Source organism: Azolla caroliniana, unplaced genomic scaffold (assembly GCF_043228905.1).
Source record: "Azolla caroliniana isolate FFs.n. ecotype wild unplaced genomic scaffold, voAzoCaro1.0.p SCAF_158, whole genome shotgun sequence".
Classification (NCBI taxonomy): domain Eukaryota; kingdom Viridiplantae; phylum Streptophyta; class Polypodiopsida; order Salviniales; family Salviniaceae; genus Azolla; species Azolla caroliniana.
Genome location: NW_028230593.1, coordinates 21,226 through 44,995, shown reverse-complemented (window position 1 = coordinate 44,995; position 23,770 = coordinate 21,226). Strand labels below are relative to the sequence as shown.

Sequence of the window (23,770 nt, the reverse complement as noted above, 5' to 3'; positions counted from 1 at the left end):
TGTGAATCATCCCTATGCTCTTAATATTGTATTCTTCCTCAAATCAATGATTTCATTCTCTTTAGTTTCCTGTTTTGTGCAAACGTTTTTCAGTTTTGCTCAAGGTTAGGTGTCACTAACTTTGGTGTAGGTTCTTTGTACATTATTACCATTGTCATTGCGTGGGTATTATAATGTGAATGTGTCACGATAGCTAGCTGTCAATGTGGTTAGAGTGGATGAGAGAGACAAAAAGAGAGAAGGTTATGTCCTTTAACATGATGCATTGTGTACCTTTTAGGTAGATCCAAATAATTTCTATCTCTCTTTGTTTTGTCAACCATTGTGCATACAATAGGCCTTTTTCTTGAGTGACAAGCACCTTGTTTCTGGACTCTAATGTGCCCCATAAACATTCACTCTTGGCATGTCATAGCATGTATAAGAATTCCCCAATGGCATTTCTAAGTGACGTAGGTGTTCGCATATTCTCCTCTTGGATCTTGTCAATGACAATGTGCTCGGATTTTCTCACCTTTGATTTCAATTTGTGTTTGCATAATGGGGTGATAAAAAGATGACAAATTTGTCTTATGCATACATTAGCCCATGATGTTACGGGGCTTACATTCTTCATTTTACTTATCCTCTTTCAATGAGTATTCTATTTACGCCCACACATGCTTGCTTACATTGTTTCACCTCGTTCTTATGTTGTGTGAGTTGTGTGGATTGCATCTCAAGCAAAAACCTTGAATTTTCCATTTTCTATCATGAATTCTTGCAACTCTTCCCCTAGATTGTTAATGGTGTGTTGTAATGAAATCAATTGATTCATAGCCATAGCTTCTATTGTTGGTTGTGTTGTTGCATTGAGGTCAAGAATCTTTAATGAGTTAGGCGCATTTTCCATTGTATTATCAGACTTTCAAGCCCCCTTACAAGTGAGAGATTGCTTTGACCAACTTTAGAATTCAGTTTCGATATATTGCAAGCTAATGCCATCCTCACCTTGAGGCTTGGATCACTCATGGTCTAAGGAGCAATATTTCATAATGTGATAGTAATCTCCTTTTGCTTATGCATGTAGATATCTTTGATAACCCAAAATATTTGTAGTAAGGAATGCATATTAACTTGATATTCCAAACGAAAAGGCCTTGCATCCATTGAGGATACAACAATTAAACAATTATCATAGCTTTGCATATTAAGTTCTAAAACAATGTTGTGATGCTACGAAATGGATGAAGTCAAAGAAATGTAAATTTATATGCCTTTCTCTAAGGGAAGTGAATTCAAAACAATAGTAGGATAACCTATGATTCTTTTTTGTCTTACATGGTGTGGTCTTGTTCGATATTATGTTGAGAAAAGGATGAAATGAAGCTATTTGAGTTCAATTGTTAGACCTATATGTATATTATGGGCATATTGAGATCTAACACATGTGGGCTTTTCTTTGTCCAAAAAAAACTACTTCCATTAGTTAAGACAATGTATGTACGTATTATAATATACATCTTACAAGCCAACTTGCATGGCGAAAAAGAAAACAACATGTATAAAGGAATCAACAAAAAACCCCTAATCACCACATCATCTGCCGAGCATAGAATTACTCGGCCGCATACCCTCAACGTGAGCCTCATAAAACTCAAATTCAGCATAGACATCCTCCAATCTCTTCACGTGGCAACACCCATCTATATGTTAGGTACACTCGGAGGGAACAACCAACGTGGTGGCTGATAAATCCGCCACCTACAACATCGGATAAATACACGTGGTTTTTTAGGAAGACATCAGTTTCTAGTAATTGTATTTATAACAGCTCAATTAATACATGATAGATATCAACAAAGCTAAGTTTATATATCCTGATTAGAAACACATAAAAAAGAGTTATTATTCATAGCGAATTAAGTTCAATATATGACAATTTATGTGAAGTAAACTTATAGAAGGGAAAGCAAAGAAATGTTTTTTACAAATGTATCTTATTAGAAAGGAGTTTAGTTCATTCAATCCCTTTTGAATAGAGGGATGATACATGTTATACATAAGGTTGTTGAACTGCAAGTGAGGGCATGTTCTTTGTGATGCCTCATTCCGCGAACATCTATAAAACTTATTGTCCATGTCTTCCTCTGCATTTTATAGTTTAGTTTTCACAAAGTTAAGGTTTTATTAACTTTGTTATATGCCTCTACAAAACATAGGGGTTGAATGCTTGACCTTCTCATATGTATCAACTTTATCTGTCTTTGAACATTTGTCCTTTATATTGCTAATTGCAAGTTGGAACCCTCCCCCTCTCCCTCTCTAGCATCATGGCATCATCACGGAAACATGAAGATATATGCACGGTATGCAAAGAAAACCTAGTGAAGGATGAATATCACTTACGTATTGCATGCTCAACGTATAAGGTAATTGGCGAGAAATATGATGACTTGTTAGATGGGCATATGATAATGTGAATCTCATACTCAAATTTCCATCCAGAAGGGTGAGCACATATGTGTGTGCATTATTTTCAAATTGAGAGTTTTTACTACATAGTAGTAACCACCACTTCTAGGGAGGGGCCACAGGTCAAGATGACATGTTGATTTGGTTCCATTTGGTCAAATTTGGCCTCATCATGGAGGATAAAATATCTAATCTACTCTCTCCCGCCCTCTCTACAATTAGACTTGTTTGGTAGTAATACTTCTAACATCCACATCTTATTTTTCTCTAGATTCCTTTTACAAATCAGTATTTCTTCACATGTTATTTTTCCCTAAATTCCTTATACAAATTAATATTTCTTACTATTGATGATGCTTCTAAACACAACATAACTAGGTTTTTTAGTTTCTTCTAAACATTGCATTCTTTATTGGGAGTTAAGCCTCTTAGTACAAAAGCATGTTGTCTTTAATTCCTTCCAAAATTATTGTTCTTTTGTAGAGTTGCTTCTGAACACACAAAGGATAGCTAGGGTGGCCACAATTTTTAAACTTACATGTCTCATAAGTGTATGTATGCATCAATGACTAGTACTTAGAAACAACACAATAACATTTTCTAAAAAATATTGCTTCAACTCCAAAACCTAGAGGAGACTGGAGGATTCCTCTCAAAGAAGATTTCACCCACCCCAAGTATTTGAAGGAATGAGTTGTTTCCTTTTCTTTTCAATCGAAGGGCCCGTCCTAACTCTTTGTGACGAAGCACCTTGGCATAAGGCTTTGATTTGAAGCCCAAGGTAATGCTTCACATGAAACTTTACATTCAATCAGCAACAAGTTTAGGCAAGGCCCCTCATAATTCTCTAAGTTGCTTAAAGGCATCAATATACAGAATTCAATCTTTAACGTAGAGTTTGAGGTATTAGATCTCCATTCTTATATAGCCTTTGAAAGAAATAGAAAGGCTTCATTTGAAGACAGAAATGCCTGAACAACGAGTTTCGTTCCAAAAGAACATGGTAAAATTGTGAGCGACCAGTTTTAATCACTTCAATCACATGATTATATTTTGAAAGCTACATTCGGGGGATGGTGCATTTATGCATGACGAAGGCTCCTTGAAATTTAGTGTAGCCCCACCAACATTATCCGGGGGTTTGTATCGTATGCGACGTAATCGAAACCGTGACAGTTTTGTTATTGTTCTTCTTCCCAAGCAAGCAATGTGTCACACAAGAAGGCTCGTGGGGGTTGTTCTCGTGTTTTGAGACGGCATGTTACCCCTGATTTGGGAACCGTGAAGTAAAAAAAGAGAGGCAAGGCCAGAAGGGGACTCTTTATCTATATGTTTTACTTATGCTACATTGGCGTGTCGTGTGAAGGGAGGAATGAGTCGAGGGGTGGCAAAGGAGATGTGTGTGTGCAAGTGAGAGAGAGAAAGAAGAAAGAAAGAAAGATATATTAACGTCTTCTAAGGCCAAATTTGGCCCATGAGAGAGAGAGAGAGAGCTAGTTGTTCGATACAAGTGAGGATTGGGGATGAATATGTGCGCATGTGTGCGTGTTTGGATTAGGGAGGACATTAAAGAGCTTATAAATTGGTCAAGAAAAAGGAATGCAGATGTAATAGTGTGTGTGTGTGTGTGTGTGTGGATTAGTAAAGGGGGGTGTTAGGAGGGTTTGGTGAAAAGTTTGAGGATTCGAACCGTAGACCTTTCTCTCCTCACACTCACTAATAAATTTACTCAAAACATGGTTGCCCTAAATATAGTAATCCTCCCTCCCAAAATGGCTGCTTCGCCTTACCATAATAGGAATAACCTCCTCCTCCTCCTCCTCCTCCTTCTTCTTCTTCCTTTTCTTCTTCATGCGAGTTGCGCCACCTCCGTGGCATCGCCGCCGCCTCCACCGGCGGCGCCGGTGCTGTCCACCCGCGGCCACTGGATCGTGGATAGTGCCACCGGGCGGCGCGTGAAGCTGGCGTGCGTGAACTGGGCCTCCCACCTGCCGCCCATGCTGGCGGAAGGCCTCCACAGACGTCCCCTCGCCGCCATCGCCGCCACCATCGCCCGCTGGGGCTTCAACTGCGTCCGCCTCACCTACGCCACCTCCATGTTCACCAACGCCTCCCTCTCCAACCCCTCCGTCGCCGCCACCTTCTCCTCCCTCCGCCTCCACCACGCCCTCGCCGGCCTCCGCGCCCACAACCCCCACCTCCTCCACCTCTCCACCACCGACGCCTTCTCCGCCGTCGCCTCCGAGCTCGCCCGCCATGGCCTCCTCCTCATCCTCGACAACCAGCTCTCCCTCCCCGGCTGGTGCTGCGCCCAAGACGACGGCAACGGCTTCTGGGGCGACCGTTTCTTCGACCCCCACGAATGGCTCGCCGCCCTCTCCGCCGTCGCCCATCGCTTCCGCGCCTCCCCTCACGTGGTCGCCATGAGCCTCCGCAACGAGCTGCGCGGCCACCGCCAAAACGCCGCCGACTGGTACCGGTACATGCAGTTGGGCGCCGACGCCATCCACGCCGCCAATCCCCGCCTCCTGGTCATCCACGGCGGCCTCAGCTACGACCAAAACCTCCGCTTCTTGGCCAACAGATCCCTCTCCGAGAGCCCCGGCCTCCGCCACAAGTTCGTGTACGAGATCCATCGCTACTCCTTCACCAACGGTGACTCCTACCTCAACACGGACGTGAACAGGAAGTGCGCCACGATCACGGCGCAGATCCAGAGCGCCGCCGGGTTCCTACGGCAGCCCACCCGCAGCTTCACGGGGCCGCTGTTCGTGAGCGAGTTCGGCGTGAACGAGAGGGGCACGAGCGGCAGCGACGCCCGATTCTTGCCTTGCTTCTTCTCGATCCTGGCGGCCGGAGACCTCGACTGGGCCGTCTGGGCTCTGCAGGGAAGCTACTACCTCCGCGAAGGCGTCCTGGATGCCGATGAGATGTTCGGCCTCTTCAACCATGGCTGGGATGCGCCTCGGAATGCTTCGCTGCTCCGCCGCCTGCAGGCCCTCCAAAGGCCTCTCCTCACATCCTCCTCCTCCTCCAATGGCGGCGGCGATTCTGGATCCGCGCCGCCCAGATTCCTCCTGTTCAATGCCGCCACGGGCCTCTGTGTTCACGCCAAGATCGCGCCCGCCCGCGGTCTCTTCCTCCACGACTGCACGGCCAGTTCCGGACAACCGCAGCAACACGAGGTTTCCGAGTGGAATTTCACGCCGTTCTCCTCCTCCTCCTCCTCCTCTTCCGGCGGCAGAGGCGGCTACATCTCTTTGGCGGCGCCGCCGCCGCGGATGGAAGCGGAAGATGGCGGCGGATTGATTTGGTGGATCTCGGCACGGGGAGACGGGCTCCCGGTGGTGCTGGAGAGCACGATTAGAACCAGTGGGCAGCTCACAGAAGAAGCCATAGCCATTTCCAACAATGTCACTACCTGGCTGCACAACTCGACCGAGAGCATGCAATTCGCCACTCGGTTCGGGGGTACGCTGCTCTGTCTGGATGGAGGCGCCGCCCCGGACATTGTCACCCGCCCCTGCGTCTGTAGCCAAGACCTGAGCCCTAATTATGGCCATGGAATTGATAGTCAGGGTAGTAGTGCTAAAGTTTGTGTGGACAACCCAACTGCACAATGGTTTCAGCTGCTTCCACTCAGTAATGCTGCCTAGCCTATAGCACTTCAGAGTACTAGTAAGCCTTGGAGGTCTTAACAGGAAGAGAACAAATCAGAGCACAACTTTGTTGTGATCTCATGATCATGTTGCCCTTCAATCCATCCAACCACAATTTTATTATTTTGCTAATTGTTGCTCGAGTACTACGTTTTAAAAGTGTGTTCTCATCTCATGGATTCGTATGTGCAAGTCAAATTAATGCATTGTTTTGTTGGTTTGTTACAATATTTTGTCGACCCTTCTGTACTAGTGACCATGGGTCGAGTAAGGGACTCATCATTCCTCTCAATTCATTGGATGACCATTCCCCAATTGGCCTACTTTTGCCCCTTTGTCCAAGGGCATTTCTCCCATGTCAAGCGTTATTGCAATTGCCTATGGTAGTTTTACACCATCCCGAACCATCCCGAGCCAATGTACAGGCCTACCGAAGATGTTCTTGGTCCATCACGACAACCTCTTTGAAATTTTGGTGCCACCAATGCTCATCTCTATACTAGGTTTAAAATATGGGGAGGTGGATCACCAAGCTCACTTATAATAATAAGTTTAAAAATGTATGTTTTCTTATGAAGATCCAAGCTAACATGCAAATGTCATATATCATCCTACTTCTTGAAACTAAATATTGGCTCTTATCGAAATCATTGGCATGGAGAGGGTTGTGGAATACATGCTTAAGATTGAAAAACTCTTTTCATTAGGTTCCTAATAGGAGTCCACAATGTGGCGGCTTGAGCCATGGTATGTCAACTCAGCTTGCCTCCGTCTGGCTAATGTTATTTCCCTCACCCTTACCTGTTATATTCTAGATCGAACTAATGGCAAAGGGAAAAATAAGAGAATAAGGAGAAGAGTGCATTAAGGGTGCTTAACCACAATGACCAGCCTTGAGAAAAGGACACAAGATAAATATAAAATACTCAAACCACAAGAGACTCAGAGATTATGCATGTTTTTCCCCCAAACAAGTTGGCAGGTCCTAGCTAGTACCACATAGTTTTGCAATGTTTTACTGTTGATTGTTATCTTGGGATTGTGATGATCAACTTCCGTCAATCGACACTCATGGAACAAATCGTAATAACATACTCACATAGCGAACAAAAATTAACTTACGAAACAAAAAAATTAGTATTATACCAATGTATTACAAATAAAAAATTAGTATTACACAACCTAAAGGTGAGAAACCCCTAATCCCCAGTGTTTCTTTTAAGAAATTGTTCTTGCGCTGCGAGCCAATGTGCCTCGATTCGATGATACACAAGTAAAAACGATGATCAAAACATTCTGTTGCCCGATAGGGGAGGGGGAATGTGACTCGATCGGAACATTCTTTTGCAGGAGACCTCCGATATTGGCTGAGATTGTTCATCCTCAAGTAAAATTTGTAATAATGATGTGACTATTATGTGTGTGTTGGGGGAGGGGGGTGAGTGTCCTTACAAATATATGGTTTAGGGTTTAGGGTTTAAGGTATCTGTATGGAAGATAGATATATAGTTTAGTGTCAAGATGAAATCATGCCATGGAAGCTGCCCACCCCCAAAGAGAGCTTCGTTTACAGAAGAAGGAGCCTCTGGTATGGTAACTACAATTGTAGAGGAACAGGGTGTCAACATCATCATCATCATCATGAATAACAGCATCGCCCCAACACCATGATTTAGGGTTCTCGCAAATAATACAGGGCATTTGTGTGAAGGGGGAGTTCTTGCAAATATTGGGTTTAGGGTTTTTAAGTGTATTGTTCGGGAAGATAGGTACATATATGGTAATGGTTGTCAAGATGAAACCATGGCATGTAGGCTGCCCACCTCCAATGAAGGCTTTGTTCTGAGGGCAGGCACAGAGGGAGCTCTGGTATGATGGCTATAATTATCGTAGAGGAGCTGGGTGTTCTGATCATCGTGATGAATAACAGTATTGCCAAGACCATAAGTCAAGCAGCCACTAGTAGTGGCCGAAATCTCATCATGGTGCAGATTAGTGGCATGATCTGTGATCTGGGCTGCTATCCTACTTGGTTCATCATGAAGAGCTGCTGGCAATTGTTGTGATAATTTGGAGAGAAGATTCCTGGTGGTGTTGGGCATGGCGCAGCCGCGAGCCAGCAAAATGGCAGCAGCCATCATGAGTGTCCCGAGCCCGACAGCACCCGCAAAGGCAAGGATTAGTGCAAACTTAGGGGGAATTGTGGTAGTGTTCGGTGCAGAAGAAGTAGGGTAAGCATGAATAGTGGAGGTTTTGGGGCGGAGGAGGTTTACGATATCCGGAGAAGGAGGCGGCGGAAGGACTAGAGCTGTATCAGAGACTATGAAGGAAGAGCAGATGTTGGGAGGGTGTGAGAGGTTAGAGAAATAGAAGGAGCCATTGGGCAGGAAGAAAGCACAGAGAGGGGTTACAGCCGGGGGGCTCGCATTGTAGGGCGGCGAACGGGAACTAGTTAGGTTAAAGGAATTGGTGGGGAGAATGGCCACAGTGGTCATGGAAGTGGATGAGAGTTCTACCTTTGTGAGCACTGCACTGCTGCTATCTGTGCTTATACTGGTATTATTGAGGAGAAGGAGCTGAGAGTAGGTATAACCGATGATGCCAAAGATGGGGCTAATGAATGTGTAGCCCGGAGGAAGCTGGTAGAAGGTGGAATCGAGAGCGAGATGGTTGTCGAGACTGCGATAAATAAGCAAAAGAAACTGCTGCTTCTGCTGCTGATAATGATGATGATGATGATGATAATGATGAGATTAACAATAAGCAGCATTAGCTAATGTTGGAAGGGGATGCATTCAGTACTCAAAAGCAATAAAACAGAAAAGCAAAAAAGCTTTAGTGGCCAAACAATCTGTGTTTTTTTTACCTGGCTAGTTTCCAAGGTATGAGGTGCTGTTATATTTGTGGTGACCCCATGCTCTTGTGGTACTACTGCCTGTTGATGGACCTGAGTACCCTGGGCAATGGTGAAGCCATTGAAGAGCAGGCCCCTCCTGCGGAGGCTCCCGGGCTCGGCCCGCATGACTTGGCATGCCCTCACCGGGCCCGGGCCCGGGCCCCCTCGCAGAGGGGGTGCGGTCCACCTCGGCAATCTCACCTCATATGCTTGCCCTGTCTTTGCATCCCTCCCTTCCTGCCTCAACCTCCTCATTGCATAGTCCAACATTTCGGCGTCCACCTCCTCCCTTCGCTGCCTATTCCCAGCTGCTATATCCATCATCGGCGCATCTCCATGAATCATGACCTCATCTCCATGGATCATGTGCTCATCTCCATTGATAATGAGCTCATCTCGATGCCGATGCCGATGCCGAAGCTGAGGCCACACATTAGCCGTTGTCATGTCATTAGGATTAGGGCTGCTCAGCACTCCAGTAGTTGTACTGAACTTGGACCGCAACCGAGCCGCGAAAGGAGGAGGAGGAGGAGGAACAGCAGCAGTAGAGAAGAGAAGTATGCTAAGGAGATGCAGGAAGCCAAGTGTGATGTGATACTGCTCTTGGCAAAAATAAGCTGCCATGGATATGGTGAAATCATACATACACACACACACACTCTTATTCTTATTCTTACTCTTACCCTATGTTTGTGCAGATGTATTCAATTCATTCTTATCATTGCTGTTTTGAACATCACTTGTGTTTCAAGTAACCTACCTGCTAACTGTAATCACACACATAAAGAGAAGAAAAGAGAAGGGAGGGATGATGTAGGGACAGACAATGGATGGATGGATGGGGTGGAGTGATGCTCACACCTGCCATGGCCTATGTATGCCTGAACATTGCGGACATGGATGGGATGGGATCGGTTTTGCCTCGCATCTAACCGCTATGTTAGAGACATTCTAGTGTGTCTATCGGGATCGGATAGTGCTAATGTACTCCAATAATCGTCTAACCAATGCAATGCTTTGGCTCAATCGAATTGCTAATTTGCAAACTCTCCTCCCGTAGGACGAGATAAAAGGCTTGAAAAGATATGTCACGAACCTTAGAGTAAAAGCTAAATTTGTGAAGATCACGAGAACCCTTTATTATAAGATGTTGTTGATCGCAATCATGAAATGTAAAGTCTTTTGGCGAGATAGGGAAAGAGTTCATGACCGAGATTGTTACTCTACAAATGAAATAGACATTGTTGCGTAAAAGAGAATGGGTGACACTTCCAAAATGTTGAGAAAGAAGTTGAGCCTTAGTACAAATGAAAAAGAGGGTTCCCACTCCTTTTAGATATAAAACACAGCCCATATGCTTTGAAATTTAGGCAAGGAGGTTACTTCATTCTTAATCCAAAGTAAACATGTGTCAAAAGTGGGACCATCATATGTATACTTGATAGATTTCAATCATCACTGAAGAACATGTAATTTAACTTGAATATTCACAATGGAAGTGAATTTTGATTCAAACACTCGTTTCAACATCTAAATGACAAGAATTTCATGCATTCAATTGACTGAAATATTCTTTGTAATCATATCCTTCCTTTAATGGATAGGTAGCAAGTTGTTCAAATTAATCAAAGATTTGTGAAACATAGTCATTGAGTGCATCTAAAGATACCTTTAAATATTAACTTGCTAGGTGCGAAACATGCATTAAGGTAGTGTAATGGTATACCGTATAAGTATTCATAGTTGTACAATGATGTATTATGCATATTGAACCCAACACTTGTTCCAATCTATTCTCTAAATTCCTTTTTCTCAATAGACATGAGACAAAAAATGAATGCCAATGTCCATAAGCTTAGAGCTAGGCATGAGGAGTAGAAAACCATCATGGTATGCTTCAAATAAGAGGTTTGTTGGATAAGAAGGAAGATCACTAACACAACCATCTATAACTTGTATGCAAAGAGCATTCCACTCGAGAAAGCCGTTGATTGTGAACAGGGCAGAGAATTTGACCTAGAGAGAGAGAGAGAGATGAAGTTAAACTTTACAAATGTATTAGAACAAATTTTAAAGCCTTTCGACATGCTGCAACAATAGAGATTGCTCCTTGGTCATGTGCAATTCATGCATCCACATTTATTAAAGAGGAAATTAAAAGCCTGCAAATCTGTTATTAATAAACTGCTATGCATTACCAATTTCATTTTAGTTCATGAAAATTGGATTTTGCTTTGTCATCTCGCCAATAAAAATTGCATACGGTATTGGAAAACCTTTGACTCCTCCATTTCCAGGACTTTGGAAACGATTGATGCAACTTTTGCTCACACATCTTAGGTAAACCCGGCCATACCAAATATCACTTTTCGCCACATGGACATGAAAAATCGACATGACCATAGCAGCTATGGCCCAATGGGCACCTCATCTCATATCTCATATCTCTCTCTGAACAAGGCAGAAAAACGTCCAAATCATTGTGGGTTAGAAATCGAGAGGGATTGGGGACAAGTTATAGAAGGGTCCACCCTAATGTGTAAAAACCATACTTTTATGATAAAATGTGTGCCTAACAATCGGCAACAAACCGAACCGTGAAATCGCAGCTTAACGGTTTGGTTCGGTTTTAATAACCAGAAACCGTGGTTTAAATGGTTTAACGGTTTTCTATTTTCTATTTTTTTTTTTTTTAAATTAAAAATGGCTTTTAAACAATCTTTTCATTTTTAGACCTTATTCTCACACCTAAAAAGGAACATCTTAAAAATTTTAAATAATGAAGTATTATAAATTTTAAAATTTTGACCTATGTTGAAAACCAAAAGCAAACCACGAAACCGCGGTTTAACAGTTTCGTGGTTCGGCTTGGTTCAGGTTTAAAATTTGTTAAACAGTTCGGTTTGGACCCTCTCAAACCGAACCGAACCGTTGCCGATTGTTATGTGTGCCCCATGGCAGCTTAGCTCTAGCTATGTATATAGGCTCTCGGTATAGCGAGACACTGGGGCACCTTCTCTGTCTGTGCCTTTTGTCTGTCTTGGTCTATTTGCTGTTTCCATCCATGGATGCTTTGCTAATCTATGGATCCGACTCTGAGTCATCGTCCATCGCAGACTCGCCCAAGAGGAAGGCTTCCGACTCGGAATCGTCGTCGTCCACCACAGACTCACCCCAGCGGAAGAAGCCAAAACCTTCCATGACACTTGAGGCTTCATCCTCCTCCTCCTCCTCCTCCTCCTCTCTGCCTCCTCCTCCGTCTGACCTCCTCAATGCTTCTAACTCCTGTAAGGCACACTACACTCTCTCCTTCTTCTTCATTTTTTTCGGTTTAACTTGGCTATTACGTGTAAGTAGTGGTACATATAGACAAGGCTGTTCGAATATCTCTTCACCTTTGAAGAGAATTAGAATTTTCATTGTGCACGAGGAGGCTAATTTTGGCACATTTAGAGAGAGAGAGTGAGAGTGAGAGAATTGTTAATGCATATTTTTACAAAATCGGCATATCAAACAAATCAAATGTACGAAGGTGCATGGTTGTGCACCATCTGAAAAGATGCAAGAAACGGTACATGTATGATAACAATGGAATGTGGAATGCTTATATGATCTTGTCGTACAAGGATAGCTATGTATAGCAGCTTCCAAATCTCACATAATATATGCAACATTACACCACTAGCCCCAAAGTTCTCCATTGAGCGAAGGTTTCTCGAGAAATGGAATATATGTGTACTGTAGGTTCCCGGTAGTAGGAACCAGGTTATGAGGGATTGTCACAGTAGTTCATGTGCTGGACATCTGGCATGAAGAAAACTCTAGAAATGACAAAGTGCTACTATTGGGGACCATGTACGTACTATGATGCGCTAGACTATGTGTCTCTGATGCATTCCTTGGGAGACCACTAAGTATGAAAGAGTATATTATCCTTGTTTGTTGCAAATTTTGCCTGTGGACAAGTGTGTACATGGATTTCGTTGTGGGTATGCCTTGTACTCAATGTCAACAAAATGCAGTGTTAGTTGTTGACCCGTTCACTAAAAAGGCGTACTTTTTTGCCACTGCAAAGAAAGCAATTGCTTCATAGGTGACCGATCTATATTCATTCAATGTGTATTCCATATTCATGGGTTACCCAAAACTATTGTCGTGAACCAAGAAGTTCTGGACTAGCTTGTTTCTGAAACTAGGCACTATATTGAAGTTTACGAATGGAGAACATCCTGAGATCGATGGTCAAATAGAAATGACTAACCAAGTGTTGGAATATATGTTTGGCATGTGTCAATCAGTCAAACAGACTAGGGAAGTTATTTATTGCTTTAGCTTGTGTATAACTCACGGAAACATTTGGTGATCAAGTTTTCCCCATTCTAGCTGAATTACAGGGTTTAGTCAGCTTATCCATATTCAGTAGGATTGAGTAGTTGTAATGCAATTGCTTCGCATTATTTAAAGGATATGAGAGACAAGTTGGATATTGGCAAAAAAAAATATCCAATCTGCTATGAGTAGAGTGACATGTTTTGACAACAAGATGTGTACTTTTTGGTTATTATGGCCCATATTGGCTCCTCTATTAAGTTCGTGGATATTTATGGTCCATGGAAGATCACAGAGAAGATTGGAGAGGCTGCTTATAAGCTAGATTTGTCAGGGGGTAGTCTTATTCATCTTGTGTTTCTTGTTAATAGAATGAAGAAGTGTATACTAGATGAAGATAGCATGATGGATGGTAATGTGGAATAGCCAAGTCCTTTGATAGTTGACTCAGGGAAGGATTGTATCCTAGAGATTTGAGAGAAGAAGTTGAGAGATCATACTTTCCATCAATTTCTGTTTCTATGAAAGGTCATCCTTTGTCCGCTATGTGGGAATCTGAGAGGTAGTTTTGGAAGGGGGATAGTGACCAATCCCTTAAGGGGGATGGTATGTCACTACCGTAAGTATCATGGGACAATTCGGAGATAGCCTCGAGCATAGGTGTGGACACATAACACCGAACTATGGGGGACATGCATACTAGCATTTATGCATGGGGGCTAGTATTTAAAGGCATGTCCTAAGGTTGGGAGGACAAGGTAAGAATAGACCAAGCCTCTTTTATTCCATTGCTTCTTCTTTATCATCTTCTTCTACTTTTCTTTCATCAAATATATTTCCTATTCCTAGATTCCAAAATCATGAGCAGGTGGCAGAGATCAAGCTCATGTGCCTCTTCAAAGACCCTTCTCTTGCGGTGCATAGGAGTCTTTACTAGTTGTCTAGCTTCCCTTAATGCTTTCTGGGCTCCTAACAGGCAGTTGAGCTCTTTGCAATTATCATCATACCATCAATTGGAGTACTTTTCATGTGCTTTGTGTGTGGGAAGGAGTTGATGGCTGATTTGTGGAGGAAACGTGCTATTTGTGCCGTAAAGGTGGGTGTGGACATGTGAAGGAGGCAAAGACCCCTCATAAACCTCAACTGAGCGTATATCTTTTCATTGGTGAAGTGAATGGTAATGTGTGGGGTGGGGTATATGCAGTGTGTGTGTGCGTGTGATTGGTCCTTCAATGAAGCATGGCATGAGTTGTCTTATCCATGGTTGCATAATGCCTTATATGCAGTGACTCGAGAATGTCCCAGATCATGGTGGTAATGTCTCAGGCCATTCACACATGTTTTCACAGAGAGTGGAGAATGCTGGACTGTAATGGAATTGTTCTATGCTTTGATCTTTGGGTTCTTATGAAATGGGAATACATAGTACAAATTCACATTTTGTTGGAAATTAAATACCCATCAATTTGATATCTTGTGTGGAAGATGTGGTTGATTACATATGTACACTCGCAGATTAAGTATGGCCATCAATCTCTTATCTGTTGAGATTTCTCCTAATCATACCATCTTTCTGAATTGATACATAATCAAATGCCCGTTGTGCCACACCCTGTATCTGGTAGTGTATGTTTAAGTAAATTGTAATAAAATTTAAAGGTTTAACTCATCTGGCATAAATAGCATGTTTGTTGCAGATGAATGACCCTCATCGTGGAAGGATTCGAAGCTTTCCACATGTTGATGGAAATTATGCTTTGCATGTTTATATTCCAGGTATGCAAGACTTCTTCTTACGCAAAACTTACGCTTCATAGATGTGAAGCAATGTAAAAAAACATCATGTAACTATCTTAGGTGTGTATGATATCACATGTTAGCTATAATCATATCAGTTCATAAATATCGAAATGATCAATATTATCTTATTATACTTTGAAGAGTGAAAATTATGCCAGGGAGAGAGTTGTGTTTGTGTCACGGGAAATTGGAAACTATCTGTTATCAGTGTAAAGTAGTCTCTATAGAAGGCCGTCCTTGTTGCCATGGGCCATTCTGGTCTACCCCATGTCCTTTGTTCATCCAACATAATGATCATCTGCCTTACCACTATGTTCTGCACAGATAGTAGTGTTCAAGACCTGCAAGTCAAGCAGCAACCCCATGCAACTATGCAGTTATCTCTGAGTAACAAGCTCTTGGGACTCGCTCATATGCCACCAACTTTCAGAAGATGAGGACATTCTGAGGAAGTTGTTCCAATCCATTGTGAGGAATACGTACCAGACGCCAATGCTTCTCTGGATATTATCCTCTCTTGGAGTCCTCAGAATTGCAATGTAGCTCCCAGCTCGTTGTTGTAATGGTTGCAAATAGTTGTATCAGGGCCTTTCTGTGGTGATGTATGGATATGTTATAGTAGTAGGTGAGACCCCAATAGTCCACTATTTAGTCTCTGCTCTCACTTAGCAGGAAGCTTGTGAATTCAAAATGAAAGAAGCAAATATATATTATATTAACATCTTTAAAGAGGCCAAATTACCTCTGAGACCCACAACTATTACATTCGTAATATCTTATAAAACTCTGTAAGTTATATTATAAGCTGCAAAATAATCCAGTAAGTAAATGAAAACGCAACCCTGCTTGTAGGTTCTGAAGTGAATGGTAATACATCTCAAGAGCAATAAGGCCACAGCATCCTGCAGATCACCCTGAGATGATTTATGTCATTTGCTTCTTCATCTTAAGTATGTGTGAATCGTAGAGGAAGGCACCAAAACCAAGTGATGGACTGCATCCAGCTGTAATATATGCCTCTCAATCTCCCCGTAGGATGTGGGTGGCATAATATGCAAATCTCAGTGACTGATTGTGCCTCTCTAGAATCACACCTTGAACTCACTTCATGTTCCCAATGCATATTGTTGAGGTCTCTAACCAAACTTTGTGGAGCAGTAGTTGAAAGGCTTGGAAGGGTCGAATAAGTCTATGACTAATCTCTGTGCAAGTCCTATTATCTGCTTTTGTATTTGTAACTTCCGCTTTCTGTGAAGCTCTAGGTTGAGGAGTGCTAACAATCTATGGTGAGTCTGGTATGTACATAATCTCATCAGCCTAATGTTTAGCCCCTATCCTGAGGGACCCCTAGGTTCTGCAAACTCTCCACGTGGCTTGCACATGGTTCTTTGTCAATGGCTGGGGAACTCTACAAAAGCAGCAATAGATTAGTTTCCTTCTTGAATTGCTTTCCTCAACGATGGCTCAAAGTGTGAAGATTTGGACCCATGCAACTTGGCACAGCTATGTCCAACCATTGTAGTCCTGCATTATCCCAGTTGTATGGGATTCCCTGTTTTTAAGATAGGAACAATGTATGTGCTGAGCATCTAGTTTTGTGCTCCTGATCAATGCCCACAGGTATTATCTAATGCATGATAACCTACTCCCTGAGCACTAATGTATCTTTTTCTTTTTGTAGAACATAGTATCTGTGTCTCTTAACGTTTCCTGGAAAAGACCTACATCTGTTTATGAGCTCTGTTGCAGTTCCATACTGTAACTCATATCCAGGTGTCAAAGGCCTTTTGATGATGATGACTCATCCCTCTCAATATTTTGCCCATATTCCCACCTTTCATGCATCAAGGATGCAAGGCTTGCATTCTCCATGGTGATTCAGTGATTATTTTCCCACCTGGTGTGTCAGAAATATGTGAGGCGTGCATTCTCTACAGTTTGTTACTTGTGCCTGTTATCTTGTCCTGAAGGACCATCATCAAGTGCAAAGAACCAAAACAGGGCATTGATGTTCCTTTGCAAGAGAAATATATTATGTTTTTCATGTTCTGGACACATTTAGTAAGCCTATTTGTGATCTAGCTATTTTTTGAGAAGCAAATATTCATGAAAGGCATACCTACTTCTGTTTATGATACTCTTCATGCCCACTACATGGCACATGAACATTGAAGGACCATCCAAGTGCAAAGAATCCAAAACAGGGTATAGATGTTCCTTTACAAGAGAAAATTAATATGTTTGCATGTTCTGAACACATTTTAGTGTACCTATTTGTGATCTGGCTATTTTTTGAGAAGCAAATATTCATGAAATGCATTTACCTACTTCTGTTTGAAGCTTCATAATCTTGTTATGTCATTCGTGTTCCTTTTTCTTCTCGCAAATTCGTATATACATTTTCTTCGATTCTGGCATGTCATGTACATTGTGTAAGACTTCTTGATGAGCTTGTGCTGAATAGCATTATAATTGTGAGGATAGAGTGTAGAAAGTAAATATGTTAACACAGAAGAGAGAGGAAGAAAGGAATAAACTAGAAAACATGTATGTAGTGGTTCCTAAGAGCAGCTTGCATATTAAATTGTTTATTTGCAAACTAACCCAATAAATATTTATTTCGATGATGAAAGAGAAATACCTTACAGTGCATACTTTTGTGTTCGATTTTCCTTGTTCTCATGTTTTGGTTTTGGATTTTGGTGGGGAGGGGAACAGTTCTTCTATCATCTATTACCAGGGCCCGACTTGAACCTTTTGTAAAGGAAGCCTTTTCCATTGCACCAGAACTTCAGCTCGTGGAGTCTGATACACCAAGTTTTTCGCGCCAAGATGGCAGGACTCCATGTAATTTGAGCCTGGCAAAAGAGTATCATATAAGTCTTTCCCGAACTGTGCCTGTTCTTATACATCAAATCGATTCAATAGTTTCCATGCTTCAAAATAAATTTGACTGCCAAAAAGGGTCAGTTATATATTTCAGTATATTGAATGAGGGAATGAACATATGCCTACCTCCATTTATGTTTCTAATAATTTATTTGTTACTGGTTTAATAGATATTGGTTGGAGCTGGATTATTGGGAGATATTTGTCAATGATGATCAAACCCGAGCCTTTCTTAGTTCTGAAGTTACCGATAAAGGATTAGTGCAGGTTTAGGATTGGATAATGTGAAAATGTTTTCTTCAGGTCATATTCATTGTTATATTTCAATTGGTTTTCTGACACATGTGAGATGTGTTTTGCAGATATGCAAACAAATATCTCTTGTAAATGAAGTCTTCAAATTGCATAACCTGCAAACATTCTATGAGGTGTGTTCCGCTAGTTCTGCGTTTGAAATATATAGCCGGCAATTCTATTGTAAATATATATTTCATCATCATTACCTTGTGATATTAACACCAACTAATTCCACATATTTGCAGGATCCTCGTCCTCATGTTTCACTTCTATGGACTTTAGGCAATATATCACCTTCCTTAATAGAGATTAGAGAAAAGCTTAACAAGTTGAACTCAAGCAGTAAAGCCAAACCTATTTGGTCTCATTTTGTTAACAAAATTGAGTGCAAGATAGGAAATCGTGTTTACTACATTTGGAAAGAAAAACCACATGGAAAGGTTCCGTCATGTAGTTTGAGAGGTTTGGGTGGCAGGAAATAGGAATGTTAAGGATTGGTGCAGCCACAGTTTGCACCATTACATGATCCATGTAATCAGAAAAACTCCAATCAAGAAATGTTGTAGGATTTCTTGTACAAAAGCAAACATTTTAATATAAGGTTACATTCAGCAAACACTGTTTTTCTGAGTGTTCTGGTAATATGCATTTGATACATGAAAAGCTTAGCCTTTGGATATAGAAGAAAGTTCCTGGTATCTATCCTAGGGGATGGTTAACAATTTGTATAATTAGCACGATGCCAATACCAATAATTTAGGTGCACATGCACGAGATAATTTCTGACTTCAATATGCATGTATGATATACAAATATTAAAAGTATTCAACATGAAACAAAAATCTGAGATATATATAGCTCTCTTTGTGTGCAAGCACATGCATTCGCATGTATACCAGGGTATGACATGTGCTTTGGAATTCTAAATAATTATGTAGACTTCACCATATCCATGTACAGCACTGATTTCAAATGTGTCTAATCCACTCACATAGTTTATGTGGGAAATGTCTTAAAGCAGGAGCAATAATCAGGCCTTGCTTCATGTTCCCTCAAGAAACACGTTATACATCTGCAGATATCCACACACATTTCAACTATAGCAGAACATGCACAATACATTGATAAGACAAGACAATCCACAGCTTCAACAGAACCACGTATACATTAGAGGGTAGCACATGATGTTACTATTTTTAGTAACATACATCCAATCTGCAGTAACTACAAAATCTAACTCAATTAAAATCAAACAAATTGATACAGCAAGAATTAAGAGTTTCTGGCATTAAAATCTAAGTATTTAACACACTTTCAGATGTCTGTTAATTGACATTTACATTGGGTGCATTGCTATCCATCAGTGCAGGGGCAAAGTCAGGCCTTTACATGATTCAACCAAGAAAAAGGCTATTAGAAAGCCCTAGACCTATGGATGGCTTTAACGAAACACCCAGATGATGGTAAACAAAGAGTGGAATCCAGACAACAATTGAGTGAACTACAAATCTTCTGAGGCTGATTTGCCACCAGCTGCCGACTTCTTGGTGGGTAGGAGTACATTGTGGATATTGGGTAGCACACCACCATTGGCAATAGTGACCTGTCCTAGCAGCTTGCTCAGTTCTTCATCATTCCTCACAGCCAGCTGGATATGGCGAGGAACAATCCGGTTCTTCTTGTTGTCACGAGCAGCATTGCCAGCAAGCTCTAACACCTGCAAATCAATTCGTTACCAATTAGACAACACCAAAAATTCAATACAGCATCTAGCGAGTGGTAGAAAACGTATAAAGCCCTAATATACAGAGTCAAAAAGAGAAACCTTCGAATCTCTACTCATATTAAAGATGAGGCTATGGAGAAAAAATATTCAATCCTAAATAAACTGAGAATTATGCACAGAATTCACAAGAAACCGGGACATAGCCTTGGCGAATTTATGATCTCCTACAACAAAAAACACAAAAACAAAAAACCATACACAGAAATGGGAAGCGAAATTGAGCCTACCTCTGCTGCAAGGTATTCAAGAACAGCGGCAAGATAGACAGGGGCACCGGCGCCTACCCTCTCTGCATACTTCCCAGACTTGAGGAATCGAGCGATCCTCCCAACAGGGAATTGCAACCCAGCCTTGGAGCTACGAGACGTGGCTTTCTTTCCTGCGGCCTTTCCTCGTCCTGCGCCGGCTGCCATCGGATCAAAATCGCTCTTGCGGTTCTGCGCGATTCCAAATCCTCTTCTGTGATATGTCTGCGTCTGCGTCTAGGGTTTGTCTAGGGTTAGGGTTTCCTTCTCTGTCTGCCTGTCTCTCTGTGCGTATATATATAGAGAGATGCATCCGGGGGAGGAGACGGTCCTACCAGTCCCGCTACATCTACACCTTTGGTTTCCGAGTTCGCCATCCGACGGCCCACAATCGTTTATCTCCGGATCGATGACGTGGCCGCTACTTCCCTACTTGTGAGCTTTATTATTCTCGTTTCCCCCACCACAAATAGAGATTATTAGCCCCCCAAAAAAACACCCTTGCCTCTCTGCCTAAACATATCTGTCTCGAAATCTCGTGGACGTCCGCATGATCATTTCGGTGGTTTTTGCTCACCATATGCCTGAGCTCTCTTTCGCATTGCTAGAGATCATTGCGTATGTATGTATGTATGTATCATTTCGGTGGTTTTTGCTCACCATATGCCTGAGCTCTCTTTCGCATTGCTAGAGATCATTGCGTATGTATGTATGTATGTATGTATGTATGTATGTATGTATGCATGCATGTCATGTCTATCGCTCAGTTAACGGGCCACCTTAACACATGCTTTGTACGTCTGACTTTCCATGAGCACGCCCCGTGTTCAATCACTCAATGAGAATCTTCCCACATGTTTGCCTAGACAAAGACAATGTATAATGGGTGTCGTGTATAGTAGGTCCTACTTTCTTTGTAAATAGTTGTGAACCTTGTGATTTGATTACCCCCCCCCCCTCCCCCTCTTTGCATGAAGTGTGCATGACGCACTTTCATTGTTGGAGTTTTCACTTCTTAGCCTTCTTACTATGAACCTTTCTGCATCTCCAACAATGTCAGATTCAAAGCCAATACATGAGAAGCATTGTAGACAATGGTTGTATTGTATGGGTGGGGCTTTATCCAATATGTACTCATTTGTTGCTCACTCAAAGGGTCTACACCGACAATGTCTCATTCAAAGCCAAAACATATGTGTAAGTACACATTCAAATTAGGGTCAATTTATTGATATATAAGAGTGAGTGTGATGATAATACAAAACCATTGCACTTTTGTTAAGTCAATGGATAAGCCCTTAATGAGTGCTTTCAATATATAAGTTTGAGCTTGACATCTCAACATTTGGGAATTCGTGAAAGATTAGAAGCAAAATTTTCACTTCACCATGAATCCTATATCATAAATAATCAGTTAATGCTTCTTCATCCCAAGGAATCACATGCAAGAGGCAAAATATTGTCCCATAAATCAATGCAACAAAACAATTTTCTTTGTCATAATCTTTCACATCTTATTGATCATTCCACACAATAACAACATCTTCAAATTTGAAATCCCTCATCAAAACCATCGAAATATTCTAACAATGGTGAGCACTCCTTTTAGAATGGTATGCACAAGAACAATGAGATTTATAAGATCATTATCAAATGCCTTAGCCAAAACCGATCTTTGATTCGAAATGATTTGACAATATTAGAACTTCCCTATTTATAATACCTCCTAGTTATATGCATGCTCATTGCTCAATCATAAAGATAAAATGTTGCGATAATTATTTTGCAAACGTTATAACGGTTGTTGCTGGTGTGACACTAATGGAGGTGATACAACAATAGCTAGTGTGATATTAATGGCTAAAGTGTAGACATTACATGAAACTGTAATGGACTAAGGTGGTTATTGGTTTGAGCCCCCGGGTCACATGTGATGTTGTTGTACGGTGGTGACATTTTTCATTGGTAAAATTCTTCCAATATATCAATGTGCCCACTATAAAGGAAGAATAAAGTGTGACACGTTACTCTTGCTACTTTTAATGAGAGTGGAACCTCATAATCATTGTACAACCTAACATGTATGCGGATACAATGCTCAAGTGACATTGATAACTCATCCAAAAAACTCCTTTATTATGCAAGTAAATGTTGTTGGAAAACAAAGATTGATAGATTGTTATTGATTGAATAGAACACATAGAATTGGAGACAACGTCAAGCTATGTATGAAAGAGATCGGTAGAGGCAATAGATGGGAGCGGTAACATGTGCCGAATAGATAGATAGAGCGAGTTGAAAGTCATACCAAACTATAAGTCAATGTGCATGTATTATGTTCGTTGCATGATTGCCACATAACATTCCAACTTTAGCCACTTATTCATTCTCTAAGTTGCACAATGTAGCAACCAGCTACAATTATATACATTGTATGTCCACTCATTTCCTAAAATATTACATGTATTACATCCGTGTACATACCATTCTCTAACAAATGAAAGAGGGGGGGGTTTCAATACATTGCTAAGGGCATCTATGAGTACTTTATATTGGCCCGTTCAAGAATGTAACATATTACTAATGAAATGAAGGATTTCAATGCATCCCCATTACCACCCTTCCTAGTACTTTCATGATCTTCAAACATGACACCATCACTTGACAGTGTATATGATAGTAAACTAAAAACTAGCCATTCATATGGAATGCAATTAAACTCTCGTATTGAATTCATAAAACCCTTGCTACAAGATCACTAAAATCCATTTACAACACAAACAACATAGTGGAATATAAATGATTCAATGAGTTCCACTACAATCTACAAACAGTATGTCTTTGAGAGTCTCAAACTATAGTCAATGCAAATTGCCATCCAAGGAAGAGTGGCCCTTGTTCTTCAAGTGACAAATCATAGAATCAAGACTTCTAGCATAATCACAAATAAGCTCGCAATCACTATAAACTAAAAACCCAAAATCTTTATTTTCACGTTTCGAAGTTCTAGCATACTAGATGAGTTCGAAGGGGCAGTCGTGCGATGCTTACCAACTACCGGAAGAACATATGTTCATGCGCGACTGCATAGTGTCGTCAAAACACTCAATGGCATTTTATTTTCTTCATTGGATATGATGTGCAAACTTTTTCATCTACAATTCTCAGATTGAGATGTGGTACGAACCCATGTAATTTGCAGGGTGTCGCTCAATATGGTAGACGGACAAGTATGTGGTTGCTGATGGAGATACACGACAAGGCCTCAGATGAACTTTTCATCTACGATTCTCATATTGAGATGTGGTAAGAACCCACGTAATCCACAAGTCGTTGATCAATCAGGCGGACGAAAAAGTATGTGGTTGCTGATGGACGGACATGACAGAGCCTTGATCGAACATTTTCATCTACC

At 41.4% G+C, this 23,770-nt stretch overlaps 4 protein-coding genes across 6 annotated transcripts; 2 read left to right on the top strand and 2 right to left on the bottom strand.

The window, feature by feature from the left end:
• Positions 1–4,346: 4,346 nt before the first annotated feature.
• On the top strand, positions 4,347–6,110 carry LOC147848985 (glycosyl hydrolase 5 family protein-like). Its single transcript, XM_087337891.1, has one exon. The coding sequence runs from the start codon at positions 4,452–4,454 to the stop codon at positions 6,108–6,110; it is 1,659 nt and encodes a 552-aa protein (XP_087194017.1). The 5' UTR covers positions 4,347–4,451.
• A 1,721-nt stretch (positions 6,111–7,831) lies between these two features.
• LOC147848984 (uncharacterized) lies at positions 7,832–9,378 on the bottom strand. Its single transcript, XM_087337898.1, has 2 exons — positions 9,025–9,378; positions 7,832–8,827 (listed from the first exon to the last, which is right to left on the bottom strand). Exons 1-2 carry the CDS (start codon positions 9,373–9,375, stop codon positions 7,904–7,906), a joined length of 1,275 nt encoding a protein of 424 aa, XP_087194024.1. The 5' UTR covers positions 9,376–9,378; the 3' UTR covers positions 7,832–7,903.
• A 2,668-nt stretch (positions 9,379–12,046) lies between these two features.
• On the top strand, positions 12,047–18,850 carry LOC147848983 (uncharacterized). 3 transcript variants are annotated; one of them, XM_087337894.1, is made up of 6 exons: positions 12,047–12,296; positions 15,022–15,114; positions 17,857–18,103; positions 18,198–18,294; positions 18,390–18,455; positions 18,570–18,849. In XM_087337894.1, the coding sequence occupies exons 1-6, from the start codon at positions 12,074–12,076 to the stop codon at positions 18,804–18,806; spliced, it is 963 nt and encodes a 320-aa protein (XP_087194020.1). In that variant the 5' UTR covers positions 12,047–12,073; the 3' UTR covers positions 18,807–18,849. The 3 variants fall into 3 exon arrangements, with proteins under 3 accessions (XP_087194020.1, XP_087194021.1, XP_087194022.1); XM_087337896.1 differs by having other exon boundaries at positions 12,158–12,296; positions 15,036–15,114; positions 18,570–18,848; XM_087337895.1 differs by lacking the exon at positions 15,022–15,114 and having other exon boundaries at positions 18,570–18,850.
• Positions 18,851–19,540: 690 nt separating this feature from the next.
• LOC147848982 (histone H2A-IV-like) lies at positions 19,541–20,576 on the bottom strand. The gene is made up of 2 exons (XM_087337897.1): positions 20,338–20,576; positions 19,541–20,041 (listed from the first exon to the last, which is right to left on the bottom strand). The coding sequence occupies exons 1-2, from the start codon at positions 20,521–20,523 to the stop codon at positions 19,826–19,828; spliced, it is 402 nt and encodes a 133-aa protein (XP_087194023.1). The 5' UTR covers positions 20,524–20,576; the 3' UTR covers positions 19,541–19,825.
• Positions 20,577–23,770: the final 3,194 nt, after the last annotated feature.

What these genes read in the sequence shown, in the direction of transcription:
- LOC147848982 (XM_087337897.1), bottom strand. Translation starts at nt 20,523, where the DNA reads ATGGCAGCCGGCGCAGGACGAGGAAAGGCCGCAGGAAAGAAAGCCACG. An exon ending in TTGAATACCTTGCAGCAGAG is followed by an intron (nt 20,042 to 20,337) that starts GTAGGCTCAATT and finishes ATTGATTTGCAG; the next exon opens with GTGTTAGAGCTTGCTGGCAA.
- LOC147848985 (XM_087337891.1), top strand. Translation starts at nt 4,452, where the DNA reads ATGCTGGCGGAAGGCCTCCACAGACGTCCCCTCGCCGCCATCGCCGCC.
- LOC147848984 (XM_087337898.1), bottom strand. Translation starts at nt 9,375, where the DNA reads ATGATCCATGGAGATGAGGTCATGATTCATGGAGATGCGCCGATGATG. An exon ending in TAGTACCACAAGAGCATGGG is followed by an intron (nt 8,828 to 9,024) that starts GTCACCACAAAT and finishes CATTATCAGCAG; the next exon opens with CAGAAGCAGCAGTTTCTTTT.
- LOC147848983 (XM_087337894.1), top strand. Translation starts at nt 12,074, where the DNA reads ATGGATGCTTTGCTAATCTATGGATCCGACTCTGAGTCATCGTCCATC. An exon ending in AAATTTGACTGCCAAAAAGG is followed by an intron (nt 18,104 to 18,197) that starts GTCAGTTATATA and finishes CTGGTTTAATAG; the next exon opens with ATATTGGTTGGAGCTGGATT. An exon ending in ACCTGCAAACATTCTATGAG is followed by an intron (nt 18,456 to 18,569) that starts GTGTGTTCCGCT and finishes ACATATTTGCAG; the next exon opens with GATCCTCGTCCTCATGTTTC.